The sequence below is a fragment of the Lagenorhynchus albirostris genome, chromosome 15 (assembly GCF_949774975.1).
Source record: "Lagenorhynchus albirostris chromosome 15, mLagAlb1.1, whole genome shotgun sequence".
In the NCBI taxonomy this organism is placed as follows: Eukaryota; Metazoa; Chordata; class Mammalia; order Artiodactyla; family Delphinidae; genus Lagenorhynchus; species Lagenorhynchus albirostris.
In genome coordinates, this window is record NC_083109.1 from 61,655,127 (window position 1) to 61,676,979 (window position 21,853).

General features: G+C 45.9%; 2 protein-coding genes across 2 annotated transcripts in view; both read left to right on the plus strand.

The window, feature by feature from the left end:
- Nucleotides 1-1,411: 1,411 nt before the first annotated feature.
- Nucleotides 1,412-21,853, plus strand: part of BFAR (bifunctional apoptosis regulator) — a 29,236-nt gene continuing 8,794 nt past the window's right edge. The window contains exons 1-5 of the mRNA XM_060123685.1: nt 1,412-1,629; nt 14,059-14,395; nt 15,990-16,194; nt 16,897-17,066; nt 19,101-19,245. Of these exons, the coding sequence (XP_059979668.1) occupies nt 14,133-14,395; nt 15,990-16,194; nt 16,897-17,066; nt 19,101-19,245 (783 nt within the window). The 5' untranslated portion in view covers nt 1,412-1,629; nt 14,059-14,132. The remainder of the gene's footprint in view (nt 1,630-14,058; nt 14,396-15,989; nt 16,195-16,896; nt 17,067-19,100; nt 19,246-21,853) is intronic.
- On the plus strand, nt 9,979-11,767 carry LOC132505549 (tricarboxylate transport protein, mitochondrial-like). The gene is given in 1 exon segment (XM_060123658.1): nt 9,979-11,767. A coding segment is annotated over 1 exon segment (918 nt). The 5' UTR covers nt 9,979-10,005; the 3' UTR covers nt 10,924-11,767.

The window sequence follows — 21,853 nt, forward strand, 5'->3', positions numbered from 1 at the left end:
GAAATTGGAACTTTGTGCACTGCTAGTGGGAATGTAAAATGGTACAGTCACTATGGAAAACAGTATGGTCCTTCTTTAAAAAATTAAAAATAGTATTATCATATAATGCAGCAATTCCACTTCTGGGCATACACCCAAAATAATTGAAAGGAGAGGTTTGAATAGGTATTTGTACACCCATGTTCATAGCAGCATAATTCACAATAGCCAAAAAGTGGAAACAACCCAAGCATCTATCATCAGATGAATGGATAAACAAAATGTCACATATACCTACAATGGAATTTTATTCTGCCTTTAAATGGAGGGAAATTCTGACACATGCTACAAAGTAGATGAACCTGGAGGACATTTGCTAAGTGAAATAAGCCAGTCACAACAAGACAAACACTGTATGATTCCACTTATATGTGGTACCTAGAGTAGTCAAATTCTTTTTTTTTTTTTTTTTTTTCCTGCGGTACACGGGCCTCTCACTGTTGCGGCCTCTCCCGTTGCGAAGCACAGGCTCCGGACGCGCAGGCTCAGCGGCCATGGCTCACGGGCCCAGCCGCTCCGCGCGCGGCATGTGGGATCTTCCCGGACTGGGGCACGAACCCGTGTCCCCTGCATTGGCAGGCGGACTCTCAACCACTGCGCCACCAGGGAAGCCCCGAGTAGTCAAATTCTTGAACAGAAAGTAGAATGGTGGTTACCAGAGGCTGGGGAAGGAACTACTGGTAACTGTTGAATGGGTATGGACTTTCAGTTTGGGAAGTCCTGGATGGTGGTGATGACTGCACAATGTGGATACAGTTAGTGCCACTGAACTGCACACTTGAAAATGGTTAAAATGGTAAATTTTGTTACGTATCTTTCACGGCAATTTTTTTTAAAATATGCTGATACCTATTGCTAGACTGTCCTCCAGAAAATGAGTCATACACTCCTGGCACTAGCACAGAACATGACCAATCTTTTTACTCTTTGCCCATTTGATTGCTAGGGAAAAAAAATCATCCCAAATTATCGATTTAACAATCTCCAGGCCAGTGATTTAAAACAGGTAATCCTCATGAATTCTTAACGAACCAAGACGCTGGGGAAAAAAAAACAAAAACAAAAACGTGGTGATAAGAAAGTCATGTTAATTCCGATTCTTCTTAATACTGCAAATGGAAATCTAGCCATGGTTCTCTGATTTTCTGCATAAAATGTAAAGGCAAAAAAAAATTGTGGCGAGTACAGTACGGTCTTGTAATATAATTTTAATTTCCGGGCAAAGCTGTTTCCTTCAGATACAATAACAGCCACTCTGGAGGATCAAATACACACAAGAGCCTCACCTTCTCGGTGTAAAGCCCTGGCTCAAGGTCTGTCCGTCCAAGAGTAAGGGGCGGGACCGGCGGTAGTACGCCTGCGCGGACCTCCCCGGCCCAAGAGTGGCCTCTCTAGGCAGCGGGGAGGGCGCGGGGTCGAGGGGGTTAGGGAACGAGCGCAGCCTCTCCTCTATGGTCGCGGGCCGGGGGCACACTCCTCCGCAGTCAGGCCTAGGTTATTTCCGGAAGTGCAGCCGTTATCTCTTCCTTTGCTTACGCTGGGTTCCAGGCGGGCGTCGATGGCCAGTTCGGCCCCGGGATGAGCGCGGCGGTAAGCAGCGGTTTGGCGGAGGATGGCCAGGGGGCGGCCCGGGCTCGATTTGGGGGCGGGGTGTGGACCGCGGATGTGTAGGACGGACTCCGAGGGGTGCACGGGCTTTCTCCTCCCAGGCCCCGGTCCTGAGCAGCCGCGGTCCTGGCCTCGGGGAGTGGACTCCCGCTTGGCCAGCTTCTCCATCCCTTCCCGAGAGCCCACCTCGGAACGGCCGGTCTGTTGGCCTCACCTGTGTCCCTTCCAGGGTCAGAGTCCGAGCCTGTAGTTCCAGAATCTCCCTAGGGCGAGAGGGAGGGGACGTCGCTTCCACACACCTTGGAGGGAGACGACGGGGCGCCCGCCCCCGGGAGCGCGGGTCGCAGCCTACGACAGCGCGTACAGAATTGACCAGGCTTCTGATAGACGCCAGACTGGGCTTCAGGTCTGACTGGCCGGGCACGTTCCGGCCCCAAGGCTGAACGATTGCTCTAGTTTTAAAAGAGGGTAACGAACGCACAGAAAGGGCAAAGTGAAATCCCGGAGTCGCAGTCCCAGCTCTTGTGATTCTGAGCTCACGGCTCAGAAATCTGGACTTATGCAAAAGGGAGTTTTCTTTAAAAAAAAAAAAAAAAGACAAAAGAGAGGACATGTCAAGCTGGGGATCTTTGGCGGGCAGAAGGCGGCCCCCCAACTTTGGTGGGGAGGAGGAAGAGCCAGGTGCTGTCATGGTCTGAACAGTCCCCGTTGGGTCCTCCCCACCGAAGCCCGTTGGTCGGTCCTTTGTAGGTGGTCTTGATGTCACTCTCTGAAACATCAATAGAAAGGAGTTTTGCTGTCTTCCCTGGACGCACCCCAGAGCTGAGGCAGAGTGCACGTGTGGGTTGGGTTGTTTTGTTTGTTTTTGTCACAGCTATTTTGTAAACAAGCCAGCCTAGAGATATACAAACCCATATCTCCATAAACTTGATGGAAAAATTGTGCTTCTCCAGGGCAGTTCTGTCTTTTTTTTTTTTTAAGCTCCAGTATTTGGCACTGGTACTACCTACATAGCTGGCACTAAATAAATACCACTATTAATAATTCTATTAATAATACCAATCACTCATACAGCAGACTTTTTGAATATCTATAGATAGAATTTGTCATTTAAGCCTCCTTCAAAGGAGGTGTTATTATCCTGAACTTATAAATGGGAAATAGGAGGCTCAGAGCAGATAAATGTGATCTGGTTTGGAACCCAGGTCTGTCTAACCTTTAAGACCATACTGTTTCAGCCTCTCCAGGGAAATCATAGTCTAGGAGATAAGAAAACATGCACAAATAAAAGTTACACTAGTGCACAAAGGCAGGAAGGATTAATTTGGGTTATGAGGGGAGTTAGTTATTAAAGATTTTCCAGTGACAGTTGAATTGGGTCTTGTCAGTTGGACACTTTTGACCCAGAGATGGTGTGGCGCTGTGTTACAGATGGAGGGAACAGGGTGATATGAAAAAATGCCCAAGGAGCAGGAACTAATAGGTGGGACTAGAGTATAATGTGTGAGTAGGTGAAGAGTAGGAGGTAATCAGGATAATAGTAATATCTAACACTTATTTTGCACTTACTATGTGCCAGGCACTATTCTTAGTGCTGTGCATGCATTAATTCATTTAATCCTGCCAACAACCCTATCAGGCAGGTTCTATTCATATCCCCATTTTACAGATGAAGAATCTGAGGCACAGAGAGGTTAAGTGACTTGCCTGAGGTCACGCAACTAATAATTGCAGGCTTTGGGATTTGAATTCAGGCATTCTGGCCCCAGAGTTTGTGCTCTTAGTTTAAAAGTTATGTTGATTGCAGGGGGGCCATAAAGATTCTTAAATGACAAGCTTATGACCATGGGTTTTATAGTCTCACAGTTGGGAAGGTTTTGAGCAAAGGAAGGACTTGATCAGAATTTTGCTCCAGGAGGATGATTCAGACAGTGGCGAGAGGAGGGACTAGAGACAAGAGGAAATGAGATTGGAAGTGTTATTTAAACTTGATTTTGTTAATATCTCACCTGTACCTTGTGTGACACATATACTTAGGCATCTAAGTGTTTATTGGTATGTAACAGCTCTCTAGTTCCCAAACATCCATGTACATAAGAATATTCTAAGGGGCTTGTTTAAAATGAACATTCTTGGGCCTCTCTGCCAAATATCTTTGAGTTCACCAAACTTCCCAGGTGATTCTGATGGAAGTTCTAAGAAACTTCTGTGAAAGAAGTCAAAGATTTGTGGATTTGATTTTCAGCTACAAATATCTAGAACTCAGCTTCGTGCCAGTAGCTCTTAGGTACAATGATAGAATTCTCTGGCTTGGTTCCTGACCTTCAGGAGCTCAGAATTTGGTCAGAGAGGCACTCAACCATCAGTGTGCAAGTCCTGAAAAGGATTCGTTAGTTTAGAATGTGTGAATCGTAACGGAATAGTTTAAAAACAGATAGCTAAGGTATGGGTTACTGGTAACTACCAGTAGTTTTTGATCACTTTCTGAGTCATTAGGCATCTCCAGTGTTTCATACAAGATAGGTCGTTGAATATATGCCACAGAGCAGACACGAAAGAGGAGAGACCAGGACACGCTTCCCTGTGTGCACTTATCTTGCCCACCACCACTCACAGGCAGTAAATCACAGGGTCTCAAATTGCAGGCAGCTCAGTGTCCAGTGAGCTAGCTAGCTGCCTTTGCCCTAGTGATTTCTGACCCTGTCTAGAAAGAAAATCTGTCTATTTGGAGTTGGAAAAACACAAAGTTTTATGCAGGAAGAGCCTGGAAATGCTTCTCTTATGTTAATGAAAGCCAGTTTCCGCCACCTCCAAGAAGTACATACCATGTTCTGTTTTATTTGCTGTTTCTGACCTTTGCCTTGCTTAGATTTGGACACATTTCTTTTTATCTCATAATCACTAGAAATGGGTGGTCCCTCTTTGGACATTTGATAATGTCTGTAGCGTTCTGCTAGTGTTTATAGTGGTGTCCCGGGGTGGACTGGGGAGGGTGCCAGAAATTGGGATTCACCCAAGCACCCTCACCCCTATTTCTCTTATGAATATTTCTGCTTATTTGTCTCATATGAGGAACAGCATGCTCACCCTAAGAGCCACAAGCTGGAGTTCACATGTTCCAAAATGCAGTGGTGTCAGATTCTAGTTTGGATTTCTCAGCTTCGCAGCGGCCCCTCTATGATGTGACGTAGACCAACGTAGTGTTACGAGGACAGGCTTAATGTCAGACCGTCATTTAAAACGTGGCTCTGAATTTCCTGGTGGTCCAGGGCTTAAGACCCCACGCTTCCATTGCAGGGGTCATGGGTCCGATCCCTGGTTGGAGATCCCGCATGCTGCGCAGCATGGCCAAAAAAAAGGAAAAATTGGGTTGTTGTTGTTTAAAAAAACAAACAAAACCTGGCTCTGTCCTATACTAATTAGGTCTCCATTTTCTCATCAGTAAAATGGAGATGATAGTGATAATTATCCCATAAGATTGTTGTGCCTCTCACATTATATAAGGGCTCAGTAAATATCAGCAATTGTAATTATTCTCTGTTGTCGGGTAATACGTAATGAGAAGAAATAACCTAACTAGAGACCCATCTAAAGCCAAAATCTTTTTATTCTTTTTTTTTTTTGCGGTACGCGGGCCTCTCACTGTTGTGGCCTCTCCCGTTGCGGAGCACAGGCTCCGGACGCGCAGGCTCAGCGGCCATGGCTCACGGGCCCAGCCTCTCTGCGGCATGTGGGATCCTCCCGGACCGGGGCACAAACCCATGTCCCTTGCATCGGCAGGCGGACTCTCAACCACTGCGCCGCCAGGGAAGCCCAAATCTTTTTATTCTTGCAGTGAACCTGGTAAGAAGTGATTGAGATCATATTTTTCAGGCCGGAATCCCAATAAATTAGCTCTTCAAAGGATTATTCCTAAAACGTTAGGTATGTATTATAGTCACAATCAGTGTTTTGTTGAGTAAAGAGGTAGAACCATAATTATATAACACTGAACCAAACAGCTTGATAATTACACTTTCTAAAGAGTTAACAGTCATCACATAGTGAAGTCTTCAGAAGCTAAGGTATAAAAATTCTTAAACTCAGAATTAATGCAATCTTCTTTGATAAACTCAATAAAAATTATTATATTAATTTTCTTAAATGTGAGTTGAGTGATTAAACAATGAAATAGGTTACAGCAGTGCCCCTGCCTCCTCCTGGAGAATAACCCTCTGGATAAATCCACAGAGAAGCACTTGACCAACAACTTTCCTTCCAGGGACAAAATAGCCAAATTCATTCTAGGGTCTTCAGTTACATAGAATTATTGGGACAGTATATGTGTCCCAGCCCTTTTTTTTTTTCCATGGATTTTCAGATAACTATACCATGTCAGTTAGGTATTTCTTTGGGAGAACATACATAGGGTCATGGTGATAGATATCTTGTGATAATTGTTTCCTATCAGTTGTGCCAACAGACCTAACCCGTGAACATTCTAGAAAAAGTCATCTGTACAGTTTGTTCATATGTGCATATTCATATCATATTTCACATGTTAATGCTTTCTAAGATTTTATGCCATTTCTTGACATTGCCACTTTAGAGATGGTGTGCTCCTCTGGAAGTAATATCTCTCCAGGTGTTTTAGAAGTTACATCGTCGGGAATTCCCTGGCGGTCCAGTGGTGAGGACTCCACGCTTCCACTGCAGGGGGCACAGGTTCAATCACTGGTCGGGGAACTAAGATCCCACGTGCTGTGTGGCGCAGCCAAAAAAATAAAAGTGTCCATGTCTCTTGCAATAAAAGCAAATGGTCATTTCAGTAAATAAATAAGTAAATGTTACATGGTAGAGGAAGTTGTTGGTTATGGGGCATGGGCATGAGAACCACCCGCTTAGGGATTCCTTACTTGTACGGATTGGGAAATGTCACCCACTGGAACGTGCTGTGGAAGAAGGGACCACGTTTATCGAGCACTTCCTGTGTGCTGTGCTCTTAATGCTCAGGACAGTCCTGTGAGATCAGGAGCAGTAACCCCATTGCTTATATATGCTGATGTGAGCCTTGGAGAGAATGAATAACTTGCCTGTGATCTCACAGCTCGTAGTGAAGCTGGGAATCAGAACCTGTCTTCTGATTTTAAAACTGAGATGCATTACACTGTCTCTCAGAACCAGGAAGTAAGTAATAGGTCCAAAAAATTAAAATAAGTGTTTTAAAGGCCTCTACTGAAATATTTGATAAATAGGAAACCCCCAGACTCTCACTCATTTTGAGCTAGGTCTGTGAGAATATGGTGAGAATAAAGCTGACTTAGAATTTTTAGACTTGGCCGCTGCCCTCAGGTTCATCCACAGCCTTTCACACACACAATCTACTGAGCCTCTGACGCTAAAGCAGAATAGAAGCGGTAATGTAGAAAATTGTGTGGGAAACCTCATAAGCAATCACTTTCTCAGCAATAACTAAGTTGATAGAACTCCAGAAGCTTTCTAACCTAAGGCCAGTTAACCTAGAAATGTCAAACACTCATCGGTAGACCCTGAAGGCATTACCTTATGGAACAGGTTGTGAAAACACAGATATCCACAGGGGTCAGACAGCTAGTGGAAATGAGGAAACCAGCTGGGTGAGGACTGCAGCAAACTGGAGCCAGCTGGCCCTGTGTGAAGGGGGCAGCTGCTCAGATACTCAGCTTCAACTGATTCTTGTCACACAAAAGGAGAGCCCAGTGTTGCCAGATCTTCTGATTTTCAGAAGCAGCCAGGAATCTGGGTTTTTATGTGAAGTGAGATTTTTTTAAATGTTGGCACCAAATTCAATAGAAAAGAAGAGAAGAAGGAAGATGAGGAAAGAAAGAGCAAGAGGGAGGGGGAGAAAGAGAAGCACCACGTGAAGAAAAAGACTAGATGTCACCCCCGAGCAGTGGCTACCACTGTTGAGACTGACAGGTCGCGGAGGATGGCTGCTCTTGACAGTAGTGCAGCTAACTGTGAAAAGTCTCACCTGGGCTCATTACAGGCACTCTAGGAAGCCAGGGCAGTGGGTACTTTAAGAAAGCCCTTATCCCACTGGATAAACAATGATTCTTAACCTAATTTGGGTCTTGGTCCCCTTTGAGATCAGATAAAAACTACAGATTTCCTTCAGGAAAACACTCGTGTGCACAAACACAAGCTTGGCAAGTGATTTCAGAGTGTGCCCTGACACCCTGAAGTGCCAATCCAGACATCAGTTGAAGACACAACTTCAACTTTCAGAAACTGCAGCTCTTCAGAGTGACTCAGTCCAGTGGTCTCGCCGTGCTCTTCAATTATGTGGTGTTCCAGCCATCATTTTATTTTATTTTTAAATTTATTTATTTCTATTTGGGCTGCATTGGGTCTTTGTTTCTGTGTGTGGGCTTTCTCTAGTTGCAGCGAGCGGGGACTACTCTTCGTTGCGGTGCACGGGCTTCTCATTGCGGTGGCTTCTCTTGTTGCGGAGCACGAGCTCTAGGCACGCAGGCTCAGTAGTTGTGGCTTGCGGGCTCTAGAGTACAGGCTCAGTAATTGTGGCGCACGAGCTTAGTTGCTCCGCGGCCATGTGAGATCTTTCTGGACCAGGGATTGAACCTGTGTCCCCTGCATTGTCAGGCAGATTCTTAACTACTGCGCCACCAGGGAAGCCCTCATGTGATGTTTAAGCACAAACCAAAGTGTCTCCATGTGAACAGGGCACTGGGAGTGGGAATGGAATGATTCTTCTCGCCCCTGTCCTAACCACGTCCCCCAAGCCTTCTCTGAGGCTTTGCAATGAGGTGGAAAGAGCAGTAGGCTGCGGGCGTGTTCTAACACGTGCTTCCTTGTGAAGGAACTCAGCCAGCAAACCATCTCCAACCTGCTGGTGTGTGTGCCAAGTTTGTAGAGAACAGTCATAAACATCCTCAAAGGAACATTGGGCCTTCTCCTCAAAGAAGCCTTTAACCATTGCCAGTGCAGGAGGGTGTGTTTATCCAAGTCAGAAGGCCACAACTTGGAACTCTAGTATCTGAGCTAGTTTTTTATCACGTAAGAGGCACTTTCGTCCTCTAAAAGTACTGCTTTCTTTAATGGAAAGAACCCAAATACTTACAGACAGAAGTAGCAGAAGAGATCAGCTGAATTCAGTTAAGCTGTGCATTCTTTCTCTGTTAACTTCCAGTTTTTGAATTTAGGGTAAAATGAAACGAGCAAGATTCCTAAGAAGTAATCAAAGTCCATGCAGTTTCTAGATTGTCAAAGACAATTAAAAAACAGTTAGTGGCCACCTCAGCTTTTCAAAACATGACTTTTTTTTAAAAAAACAGATCCTTAATGTTTTGTTCCCTCTGCATTTTTTTTAAGTATTTATTTATTTATGTGGCATGCAGGGTCTTTCCTTGCGGCACGCAGGCTTCTCTCTAGTTGTGGCACGCGGGCCCTAGAGTGCACGGGCTCAGTAGTTGCGGCTCGCGGGCTTAGTCGCTCCACGGCATGTGGGATCTTAGTTCCCCAACCAGGGATCGAACCTGCGTCCCCTGCATTGAAAGGCGATTCTTAACCACTGGACCACCAGGGAAGTCCCAAAACGTGACTTATAAAATACACTTCTGATGTCTGTGTGTGATTTGTTTTCTCTCATGAGAAATAAACTTTCAGATCTGGTAAACTAAGAATTATTAGTGCATTCTAGTTTTAAAAGGTTAATTTGTGAGAAATTAATTTCCATGTATGTTGTCATTTCAAATGACTCCGAGATCCATACACTTGGCCTCCCCCTTAACTCCCAGCTCCAGTTTCAGATCTCCACCTGCTCACGAGACAGTTCTACCTGGAGATCTGGTCATCACTGCAAACTCGACTCTTCCAAAATTCAACTTACTTCTCTTAAAGCTGGGCTCCGTTTGTTTACAGTGACTCATTTCTATCAGCAGAACTGCTCTTCTTCCCCTGTTCTAGAACCTAGACAACATCTTTGATCATTCTGCTCTCTAATCACCAAAGCCCATAAAGGATTTTTGTAACATCTCTTGGATAGATTGATCCCTTTCTTTGCATTTTCATGTTTGCCACCTTAGTCTCAGAAGTGACAGCACCTCACTTCTACCTTGTCCCAGCTCAGCCCGCCTTCCTGATGAGATTTATCATCCTCAAGGACAGCTTTGCTGATCTCAATGCCTCCGAAACTTTTATGTGCTCCCATCTGCCCACCTCTCATTAACCAGTCACGCAAGACCCTGTATCAGACCTGTATCTCCAGGTATATCACTCACTGCTCCCCAGGAAACACCAAGAACAGCGCCCAATTCAAGCCCATCTCTTCTAACCCCTGTTAGAAGAGAGGCCGCCGCCGGGCCCCCCACCCCGCCCACCATGGCCACGCCCCACACTCTGGCGGCAGGGGCTCCCGCACCCAGGAAGGCCACCCTCACACACCCGGGGAAGGCGATCCTGGCAGGCAACACGGAAATCTGCATCACTTTCCCCACCGAGCACGTGAAGACGCAGCTGCAGCTGGACGAGTGCTTGCACCCGCCGCGCTACGAGGGCATTGGGGACTGCGTGCGGCGGACGGTCCACAACCATGGCGTACCGGGCCTGTACCGCGGCCTCATCTCCCTGCTCTACGGCTCCATCCCAAAGGCGGCCGTCCGGTTCGGGATGTTCGAGTTTCTCAGCAACCACATGCGGGACGCCCAGGGACGGCTAGACAGCACACGCGGGCTGCTGTGCGGCCTGGGCGCCGGTGTGGCAGATGCCATGGTGGTCGTGTGCCCCATGGAGACCATCAAGGTGAAGTTAATCCATGACCAGACCTCCCCCAGCCCCAAATACAGAGGATTCTTCCACGGGGTCAGGGAGATCGTTTGGGAACAAGGGCTGAAAGGGACCTACCAGGGCATCGTGGCCACTGTGCTGAAGCAGGGATCCAACCAGGCCATTCTCTTCTTCGTCGTGACCTCCTTGCACAACTGGTACCAAGGGGACAACCCCAACAAGCCCCTATGAACCCTTCTGATCACTGGTGTGTCTGGCGCCATCACAGGCACAGCCAGTGTCCGTGGTAACACTCCTCTGGACGTGATCAAGACCCGGATGCAGGGCCTGGAGGCACATAAGTACCACACAACGTGGGGCCGCAGCCTGCAGATCCTGAGGAAAGAGGGCCCCAAGGCATTCTACAAGGGCACCGTCCCCCGCCTGGGCCGGGTGTGCCTGGACGTGGCCATCGTGTTTGTCATCTACGACGAGGTGGTGAAGCTGCTTAACAAAGTGTGGAAGACGGACTGAGCCCCGGGGTCTGCACATGGGCTGCCCCCAGCACCCCCTTCTCGCAATTCCAGTGCAGTCATGCCAAAAGGCCCCTTCCCCTGTCCCTCGCAGTTCATGGCTCAGGGCTGTCCCCTGTGGCCATCGAGTCCATGTGTCCCCTGTGGTCTGTATGGCACCACCACGGTGTCCATGTGTCCAGCAGAGACCGGGTGTTCCTCTGGCCTGTGAATCTGTGCCCACTTGTCCACGTGCTTACTCATGTGCCTGTGTTTCATGTTTCGTGTCCTGTGACCCTGTGCCCCACTTCCCGGGGTGCCCATGTGGCCTGGGTCATGGCCCTGTACCCATGGCCTGGTCCCAGCCCAGTGCCTTCCACCCTGGGCGCAGGGGCATCGCCCCGGCCTACCACAGCTGCCTCCGGGCCTCAACCTGTCCTCACTGCATTATAGGGGCTGCCTATCCCCCTGTGTCTCCCACCACTGGCCTTAACCAGCCCTTGGGCCCTCCCTCTGCCCCGGACAGGGTGGCACCTGCCACTCTCAGGACCACCCTTCCAAAGCAGAATAAACCGGATCCTGTTGCAGCCTCCTGTCCCTGTGTCAGCCCGTCTGTGGGTGGGCAGTGGTGGTCACGCCTCTGCCGAGGGCAGGCCCACTCCTCACCCGAGGACACTGTCGGGGCCAGGCAGGCTGGTGGGCAAGCGAGCTGCGGCCACAGTGTCAGCCCTCTGGGAGGCCTGGCACCAGGCCAAGGAACATCTGGCCTCCATCAGGCCTTGCCTGTGGCCTGGGGGCAAGATCCTGCAGGGTCAGCTGGAGGGTGTGTCCTTGGGGGTCACCTGGTAGGCAACATTGTGGGGGCAGAGGAGAACTGGTTGGGCCTGGAGACAGTGCTCTCGGCCTCTTGTCTGCCCTGCAGCCTGGGCCCAGCCCAGCTTACTCCCTAATGGTTTCCCTGTGAAATGATCTGCTTGAGGGGCACTGCTTTGGGGTGACCAATTTCTGGTCTCCTGAGACTCTGAGCAGGAGGCCCTTTCTTAAAAAAAAATAAATAATAATAATAATAATCCTTCTTCCAACACTGAATCAAGATGTGCTCATGAATGTACTTAAAGTGCCTGCCAGTGCCCAGCTCCCCAGAGATGGTCAGTAGCTAGCAATGGTCCAATTATTATTTCCTGGGATAATACTGTCCACATGGTAGTTGTTTAATCCATAGTAGTCAAATAAAGGAACTACTTTATCAAAATGATGATTCCTTTTTCTAAAAACCTATACATATAAGATCTCCTACTTCCTTAGTAATTTGAAGAGGCTGCCCAAAGGAAAGCAGTTAGAAAATGTTTAAATGTTCCTAAACATACAAATAATGAGCAAATATGATTGCTTTTTATAATTTTCTCTATATTTTTGCAGTTATCGTAACATCATTTTCATTAAGAACAGCTTGGTGAATACAGAAAACCAAAACCAAGAAAATCACGATCCTCCCCCACCCAACCAACTACTAATACTTCATTGTATTTTCTTCTAGTCTTTGTTTATAGATTTGCTTGTTTAAAATATAGTGTTATCATGCTCTATATAAAATTTGTGCCCTGTAAAAGGTGATAAAATTCCCTGAAAATCAGGGAAATTACTACCATTTATGGTCTACTTACCGTATGCCAGACACTTTACTTGCATTCTCTTACTTAACTCTCAAAACCTCCCAATGGGGTAAATACTATTACCATCCCTATTTATATATGAGAAACCTGAGACTCAAAGAAATCCAGAGCGCAAAGCTAGTAAATGGCAGAGCTGGGGTAAGAATGCAGGCAGCCCAGCCCAGGGACCTGTGTTCTTAACCACTGCCTGCAAAGAGCCCTTCTCTGCGTGACCAGTGTGGGTGATCAAGAGCAATTTACCTTCTTGCCTGTAACAACAGTGAGATTGAGAAACTCTTCCCCACCAGTGCCTACGCCATGCTAATTCCAGTAACGATCTGAATAATCATTTCTTTAGCCCCTGTTTACACCATCCACCACCCTAGTTCACTATCTCTAACTCTCACAAGAAGCTTTGAAGGTTTGTGTACTGTAAGCACCATTCCACAGCTGAGGAAACAAGGCTCAGAGAGCCCAGGTAACTTAGGCACCATCCCGGAGATGGAGAGTTGAGCTTCTAACTCCATGGCACCATCATACTGCTTCTCAATAAAAAACTCCCTTAAGACCCAGATAAGGATGAGAAGAGAATGGTCCTTAGCCATTTGCATATTAGTGACATTAGTGTGTTTCTGTGGCACCAAACTGGTGGGATCCAGAAGGCAGGATGTGCATGTTTCGGTTGATTTGGGGTGTGTGTTGGGGGGGTGGATATTAAGCCCCAGGCAAGTGGACCTGGCACAGGGCACCTCAGAGAACCAGGCCTCACTGTCTTCCAGGTACTGTTCCTGTGGAAGCCTCTGAAATCAGGTGTCAAAAGAGTTAATTACCTAAGGGGAAGGCAGATTTGTTTGGATAAACTCTGTTATTTATATGAAGTACATCTGTTGTTGCCGACTCCAGACATTTTCATGGGCCAAGAAGCTGGCTTATTTAAAAGTATGTACGTTGAAAGGACTTCAGAAATTTCATTGAGAAAACTGAGGCCAAAGAAATTACATCTTCAAAGGAAGTTAGCAGAATGGAAGGATCTAGAATTCTCCAGCCTCCCTCATCCAAGTCAATTGAACTTTCCACTATACTATTTTGCTTTACCTAATTTTTTTTTTCTTTTTTTTGCGGTACGCGGGCCTCTCACTGTTGTGGCCTCTCCCGTTGCGAAGCACAGGCTCCGGACGCGCAGGCTCAGCAGCCATGGCTCACGGGCCCAGCCGCTGTGCGGCACGTGGGATCTTCCCGGTCCGGGGCACGAACCTGCGTCCCCTGCATCGGCAGGCGGACTCTCAACCACTGCGCCACCAGGGAAGCCCTTTACCTAATTTTTGAAACTATGACAATAGGTCAGAAAAATTTAGTGATGTTTATGTGGTTTATGGAATGTAAATTTTTAGAAACCAAATTTGTCACATTTAAAAATCAGAGCTTTAATATCAATAGAATGACTGTAATCTCAAACACCTACTATATTATCTTTCCTATTTCTGTTGTTGTCTCTTTTTTTCTAGATTTCACGATGCTTTGCAGCAGTTTTCTGAGTCTGGAATTTTCTATGTCTGTGGATCCCAGAATTTGCTAAGAGATGGAAGAGTCTCCGCAGAATGATCTGAACATGACAAGCCTTGAGGAAGAGGACCCTCTCCAGAGCAGCAGCCCTCGGATTTCTGTTAGGGAATTTTCCTGCCACTGCTGTTACGACATCCTGGTTAACCCAACCACCTTGAACTGTGGGCACAGCTTCTGCCGGCACTGCCTAGCTCTGTGGTGGGCCTCTTCGAAGAAGACAGAGTGTCCAGAATGCAGAGAAAAATGGGAAGGTTTCCCCAAAGTCAGTATTCTCCTCAGGTAATGCTCAGCCCACGTGGGTAGCTCATTGGGCCTGTACAGTGTGGTTTCTCTTACTGGGAGCAGCCACATCTGGAAAGGCCAGAGGGGTGGAGCCCACTGCCTCAGGGGTCATTCTGGATCTGCTGGCATGTGAGTCAGGGAGCTCAGGGACCTGGAAGTCCCGACTCCCTTCCTCACAGGTGACCGTGATTTGTTTGTTTATTATAAATGGGGGAAAGAAAGAAATGCTGGTTATCAGACCATTGTCTGTAACCCTTTGCACATAATACTTCTTATTGATGTGTATTCACTGAGAACACCCTAGGTCTCATAGAGAAGATGGTCTAACTGTATCATTCTCGAAAACTGGTTTGATGCTGGTTTTCATAATCTTTGACTAAACTCTGTTGCATTTATCACATTAATAGAGTTTCTCATGCATGGCATCACACAACAGTTGTTAAGACCTTCAGACAGCAGGTTTATTTCTGCTTCCATTCATAATGTTCATCATGTCCCTGTGAGGTCTTTGAGGCTAAAATCCTTTTCTCTTGCCTTCTTGTTATCAACAGAGTACCAGGAAGTTCCACTGAAAACATTAACCCAGCATTCTCTTTTTCACAGGAGATGTATTTACACCACTTTGCTCTGGCCTTTCAGCCTTGGTTTACCTGCGGGTTAACCTTAAATTGAAGAAGGGTTCTCTGTGTATAATCGAAAATGAAGAGCCTACAGTATGACCTGAGGGTTGGTCTCACTCTCACTACTGAACTGCACCTTTTTTCTGAGTTAATTTTTAATAACATAAGCAGTACATATATAGTCATTTACATTCTTTTAAAAAAATCAGAACATTGCTGATAAAGACCCCTTCAACCCCTCCTCCCCCATCTTACAATTCTTCCTTCCTTTTTCTCAGAATAATTTCAGTTATGACTTAGTTGTCATCTTTCAGATTTTTTTTTTTTTTTTTTTTTTTTTGCATTACGCGGGCCTCTCACTGTTGTGGCCTCTCCCATTGCGGAGCACAGGCTCCGGACGTGCAGGCTCAGCGGCCATGGCTCACGGGCCTAGCCGCTCCACGGCATGTGGGATCCTCCCGGACCGGGGCATGAACCCGTGTCCCCTGCATCAGCAGGCGGACTCTCAACCGCCGCGCCACCAGGGAAGCCCCATCTTTCAGATTTTTAAAAATACTTTTATACATTTATGTGCCAATAGGAAATGCAAATATTTCCTCACATCAGTGGTGTACTGTGTTTCTGCAGTTTACTATTTCATTCAACAATGTGGATAAATTTATTCATTTTGATACACAGTGATATCCAGTAAATTCATTTTTAAAACTATGTATGTTTCCACTGTATGAATGTATTTCCACTGTATGTTTGAATATGCTATGTTTTATTTAGCTGTTGCCCTAACAGTGGACATATAGGTGTTTCTGATTTGTTGCTGCTACCAACAGGGCCATAACCAATCTTCTTGTCCATTCTTCTAGAATCCTTATATATTATTAAATGTTGATAGTAGTTTTATTTTGGCCTCTAAACATTATAAGTGTACTTAGTCAAAAAACTGTCTTGTGATTTTTTTTTTCTGTTCTCCATAGGGATGCCATTGAAAAATTATTTCCTGATGCAATTAGAATGCGATCTGAAGACATTCAGCAGAATAATGATGTAGTCCAGAGTCTCGTAGCCTTTCAGAAGTATGGGAATGATAAGATTCTTTCAGCTCCCAACACTGGCCGAGTGAATCAGCAGAGGGGAGGGGGATTCTTTTCCGGAGTGCTCACAGCTTTAACTGGTGTGGCAGTAAGTTTATGTCTCTCTGTCCCCCTCCCTCCCACAGTTTCCCGTGAAGTCAGTTCTGTTGAAATACCCCTAAATGATTAATGATGTGACCAAATGTGGTAATTCACTATGTACATTGAAACCTGGGGATGTTGCCTATGCAAGTATATGCAACGTAATATTCAGAGCCCAGTAAATGTTAGCTTTGTCCCATTTCATCCTCTTCACAACCTATGCAATAGGCACTGTTATTATTCCTGCTGTAGAGAGGAGCAAACCGGTGCAGAAGGGTGTTAAAGCTGGAACTCAAGGCCATGTCTTGAGCACAGCCCTTCACTAACTTCCAGTGTAGAGACTATTTTCTTTTTAAGATCTATCCATGCTACAAAAATCTAACTATTACAAATTTTCCAATAGAAAAGGCACGCGAGTCAGTTACACTGGCCAAATTGATGGGGAAAAGGGTGCAGTGCTCCCTGGTGCCCTGCAGTGAGTCCTATTCCTGTCTCTGTTCCCTGACGACCCGAGACTCAGCAGAGATGAGCCCACCAAGGGTCACGCTCCCCAGATCTCAGTGGCAGTGGTGTTGCCGGCTTCCATATCTATGGACTTGGCATCATCCCCTTCCAGCTCAGCTTTTTCCTTCCCGGCCCCACGCTCACATATTTATAACTGGCGTCTCTGATCCTGCTGTGGAATAAGGGCCATGTCACTTTTCCCCAGGTGGTCCTGCTGGTGTATCACTGGAGCAGCAGGGAATCTGAGCACGACCTCCTGGTGCACAAGACTGTGGCCACATGGACAGCAGAAGAAGTTGTCCTCTGGCTGGAGCAGCTGGGCCCTTGGGCCTCTCTCTACAGAGACAGGTTTTTATCTGAAAGAGTAAATGGAAGGTGAGGAGCAAAATCTTCTGATACGTCACTGACATTTTTTAAACAGTTTTATTGAGACACCATCCACGTAACCCCAAAAGTCACCCATTTAAAGAGTATAATCAGTGGCTTTTAATATATTCACAGATATGTGCAGCCATCGCCACAGTCTGGTTTTAGAATATTTCCATCATCCCCAAAAAGAGAGCTCCTGCTAAAGGCAGTCAATCCTCATTTTCCCCTCTCGCAGCCCCCGGGAACCACCATTCTACTTTCTGTCTCCTGGATTTGCCTGTTCAGAGTATTTCCATTCTTCATTCATCCATTCTTCAGTTGATGGACATTTGGATTGATTCCATTTTGGGGCTGTTAGGAACAGTGCTGCTGCGACCATTTGTATATAAAGGTTTTTGTGTGGACGTATATTTTCAATACTCAGTACTGTCTTGGAGTGGAAATGCTGGGTCATAAGGTAACTCTGTGTTTACCTTTTGGGGAGCCATTGAACTGTTTTCTAAAGCAGCTGAACCATTTTATGTCATCGACTGACATTTTAATTGTTTGTTGCTTCCTGATTATAAAAGTAACATATATTTATTTATTTTAAAATAATAAAGTAGAATTGTAGGACATTAGAAATGAAATACCTTCATAATCCTACTCTTCAGAGAAAACCACTATTATCATCTTGCTGGACACCTGTCCAGATTTTTTTCAATGTTTATACAGGCATACATATAGATGTGTTATATAACATGTTATTTATTTATTTAAACTGGAAATACGATTGTACTAAGCAAACCTGTGTTTATATGTATGTGTATAGGCTATAGTCTATTAATCAATCTCTACCAGCACACATATGTGGTGTTTCCCTTTTTTCTGCTCCAGACGGTACCAGACTACATTGTGCAAATGCTCTGAGGAACCTATTAGTTTGAGGAGCTCACTCATCGCTGAGCTATGCGTCAGCTATGCTTCTGCCCATCAGCAAATCCCCCTGCCCCTTCCGGAGCCCTGTCCATCTTTACTGGGGTCCCTCCCTTCCTTGAAGGGGGAACACGTAGGGGTGTTACTTAGACCACCAGGCAGCCGCTCTCTAACCCATTTGAGTCAGACGTGTAGTCCACTCACTGCTAGACTGCCCCACCTCCCACCCTGGTCCATTTTTTCCCCCTGAACTGAGCTTTTAACACTTGACTCTCTATTGAGGAAGCAAAATACTCCCACTTTGTCTGTTTTTTGTAAGAAGTTGTACCACCTCCCCACCCTCGCCCTGAATTGTAGTTAAAGAAACTTCTCTACCCACTTAATACAATATGTCTTTCTGTAACTGTCTTCCTTCCAGAGGAGAGATTCCAAAACTGGAATTGTTGAGTGAAAGGGAATAAACCTTTACGGGGCACTTTTAACAAGGAATCACTGTGGAGGTGAATTCACGTCTTCTGATGAAAGGGAACAGATAAGGGATCTACACTTATCTTTATTTAATCACTATCCTCAAACAGCTACTCTTTTTTTGGCTGCATTGGGTCTTCGTTGCTGCGTGCAGGCTTTCTCTAGTTGCGGCGAGCAGGGGCTACTCTTCATTGTGGTGCGCGGACTTCTCACTGCTGTAGCTTCTCTTATTGCAGAGCATGGGCTCTAGGTGCACGAGCTTCAGTAGTTGTGGAGCACGGGCTTAGTTGCTCCGCAGCATGTGGGATCTTCCCGGACCAGGGATCCCACCCGTGTCCCCTGCACTGGCAGGCGGATTCTTAACCACTGCACCACCAGGCAAGTCCCCAAACAACTACTCTTAATGTCATAATGTTTTATTGGATTTCTTCCCAACTTTTTTTTTCTGTACACACACACTTTAAAAAATAGAGGGACTGGCAAATAGTAAGCTTTCAGTTGTTTGCTATTATTAATCTTATTTCATATGTTAGATGTCTTACCTCAAGCCTAAAGTGTTTATCTGTGTTGATAAGGTGGAACTCCGACTGTGGAAAGTTTGCTTCCAGGATGTAATCTCAAAAGACATCTCCTCCTATCTCCTTGCCCACACCCTAGGTTGCTTTTAACTTTGACAGAGGAAGAATTTTCCAGGGCACCATATACCATAGAAAACAGCAGCCACCGAAGAGCCATCCTCATGGAACTGGAGCGAGTCAAAGCACTGGGTGTGAAGCCCCCGCAAAACCTCTGGGAATACAAGGTGAACTCTATTTTTTCAATGGAAAATAAGTATTGAGCACCAGATATCAGTTATCTGCCTGCCCACTGCTCATGAATACATCAGACAAAACCGAAGCCCCCTGCATCCCCACTTTCCCTATGCCTGTGTATCCTTCCTGAGCCTGTTTTTCTACTTGTGTTATGGGTATATATCCACAGCTCTAGGAACAACGTTCTAGGTTTTTAACCTTAACATAAAAGGCATGAACTGAGCTTATTATCCTTCTGCAAGTAGCTTTTGTCTGTGGCTCTCTTTTTCTCTTGTGCCATATTCCACTGCACAAGTGCATGACCATTTATACATTCTCCCATTGATGGCCACTGAGATTATTTCCATTTTTGCTATGAGAAACAGGGCTGCTGTGGACATTCTTGGAAAGTTCGTGTGCTCATGTGTAAGACTTTCTTTGCGCTATACACTGAGGAATAGGATTACTGGGTCACAAGTAACGCACATCTTCAGCTTTACCAGATGCTGATAAATTGTTCTTCAGTGTGACTGTACCTGGTTCTCCTTCACAGAGAGAATTTAGCGAATACTGTAGTGTAAAACGAATACTCTATTTTTTTTTTTTTTTTTTTTTTTTTTTTTTTTTTGCGGTACGCAGGCCTCTCACTGCTGTGGCCTCTCCCATTGCGGAGCACAGGCTCCGGACGCGCAGGCTCAGCGGCCATGGCTCACGGGCCCAGCTGCTCCGCGGCATGTGGGATCTTCCCGGACCGGGGCACAAACCCGTGTCCCCTGCATCGGCAGGCGGACTCTCAACCACTGCGCCACCAGGGAAGCCCGAATACTCTATTTTTTATTAGTCATAGAGTGTCTGGAGTACAGATACCTATACCCTAAAAAAGACATCATGGAGAAAAATAAATACAAATAACCAATAAGTTTATGGGGGAAAAATGCTCACTGATAATTATGGTACAAATGAGACAACCCGCTGGCGTCATTCTCACCTGTGACATTATCAAGGATAAGAACTTTCATAACGTGAGGAAAGAGGCACTCATGTGTGCGGATCCTAAATTGACGCAGTCTCTTTGGAGAGCAGTTTGTCAATAACTATTAAAGTTTAAACCGCCCCTACTCTTTGGTCTACAATTTCACTTCTTTGCATTTAGAGCACAGGCAGCATAGCGCTGTGATCAAGAGAGGGCTCGGCAGCCTGACTCCCGGGCTCCTCGCCAGGCTCCTCCAGGGCACACTGACTGTGGGAACGCCAGCAAGTCCCTGGGCCTCCTGGTCCCGTTTCCTCCTCAGCCAATGACCTCAGAGAGTCACAGTGAGAATTGAATGTTTGAGTCACAGAAATTATTAAACAAGATGTTGACCACAGTGTCATTGGTAATAGCACGTGGGAAACAACCTCAGCACCCATTGTTAGGAACAGGTTAAATAAATACAGCTCACCCATACATGTAGCCATTACAAAGGAACGAGGTGACCCTGGGTGTGCTAACAAGAAATGATACCCAAGTTGTTAACTGAAAATAAAGAAAAACACGTTAGAAAAGCTACACATTTGTATGTGTCATAGAAAACCTCTGGAAGGATACACAGACTGTTAACAATGTTTTCATCTAGGGATTGAGACTTGAGTGGAAGGGTGGATTGTATTTGTCATTTAATACAATTCTGTGCCGTTTGAAAAAATTGTGTTTATTTTGTGCATGTATTGCTTCAAAGCTGAAAAAACACTAGTTTCAGAATTTTTGAAGAATGGGGATAGGGTCCTAAGATAGATGATTTGTTGTTTTCTGTGTTGTTTGTCAGTTTAAAAAAAAAATCCCTACTTCTCTTTTATCATAAATTATTAGTTTTTTTAATGCAGTCAAATTCTGGACTTCTTGTAGCCAATGTTAGACCTATGGTGGGTTTTAATATCTGACAGAACCTTTCTGGGTCCTGTATCCAGCAATGAGCCTCTATTTAGAATCTGTCAAAGTAAACTTAATATTCACCAGAGTGAATGGGGATGGTATTCTGGTCGCACTGTAAAGAGCAGGCAGAACCTTATCATCAGTCTGCTCCTTCAGATCTGCGCTTCAGCCCCTCCCCAGGGGTGGTCGCTTGATGTTCAGCCTGCAGGCTGTGTGGTAAGACCCCTCGGTGCGGCTGCCCCTGAATGCCACTGTTCTCGTCAGACCTGAGAGGGACAGCTCCCCACAGCAGTGCTGTCATCGTAACCACCTAACTGGGAGGTTGGTTTATCCTCCTTCTCTGATAGAAGGTAGCCCCAGAGTTGGGATATTTTGGTCCAGCTGATCCCAGACCTACAAACATGTAACCCGGTCATCTCCCTTTGTCTCGTACTAACCAAGATGTGGCTGGGTGCCTTCGGGCTCTATTTCTGGGACCTGTATTCCTTTAGAGCCTGCACACCCAATAGGAGCAGCATCGCTCCCAAGGCCATTGGTTCCTGAGGGGTGAAAAGTGTTAAGTATCGCAGTGACTTGTGGCCCTCCAAAGACCACAGGACATAAACAGACACACGGTATATCTGTGGTGTTAACGTTTCACGGGGCAGGGGAGGGCTTATGAAAAAAATGTCTTTAAAAGGCTCCTCAAGGGGTAATAATGAAAACAA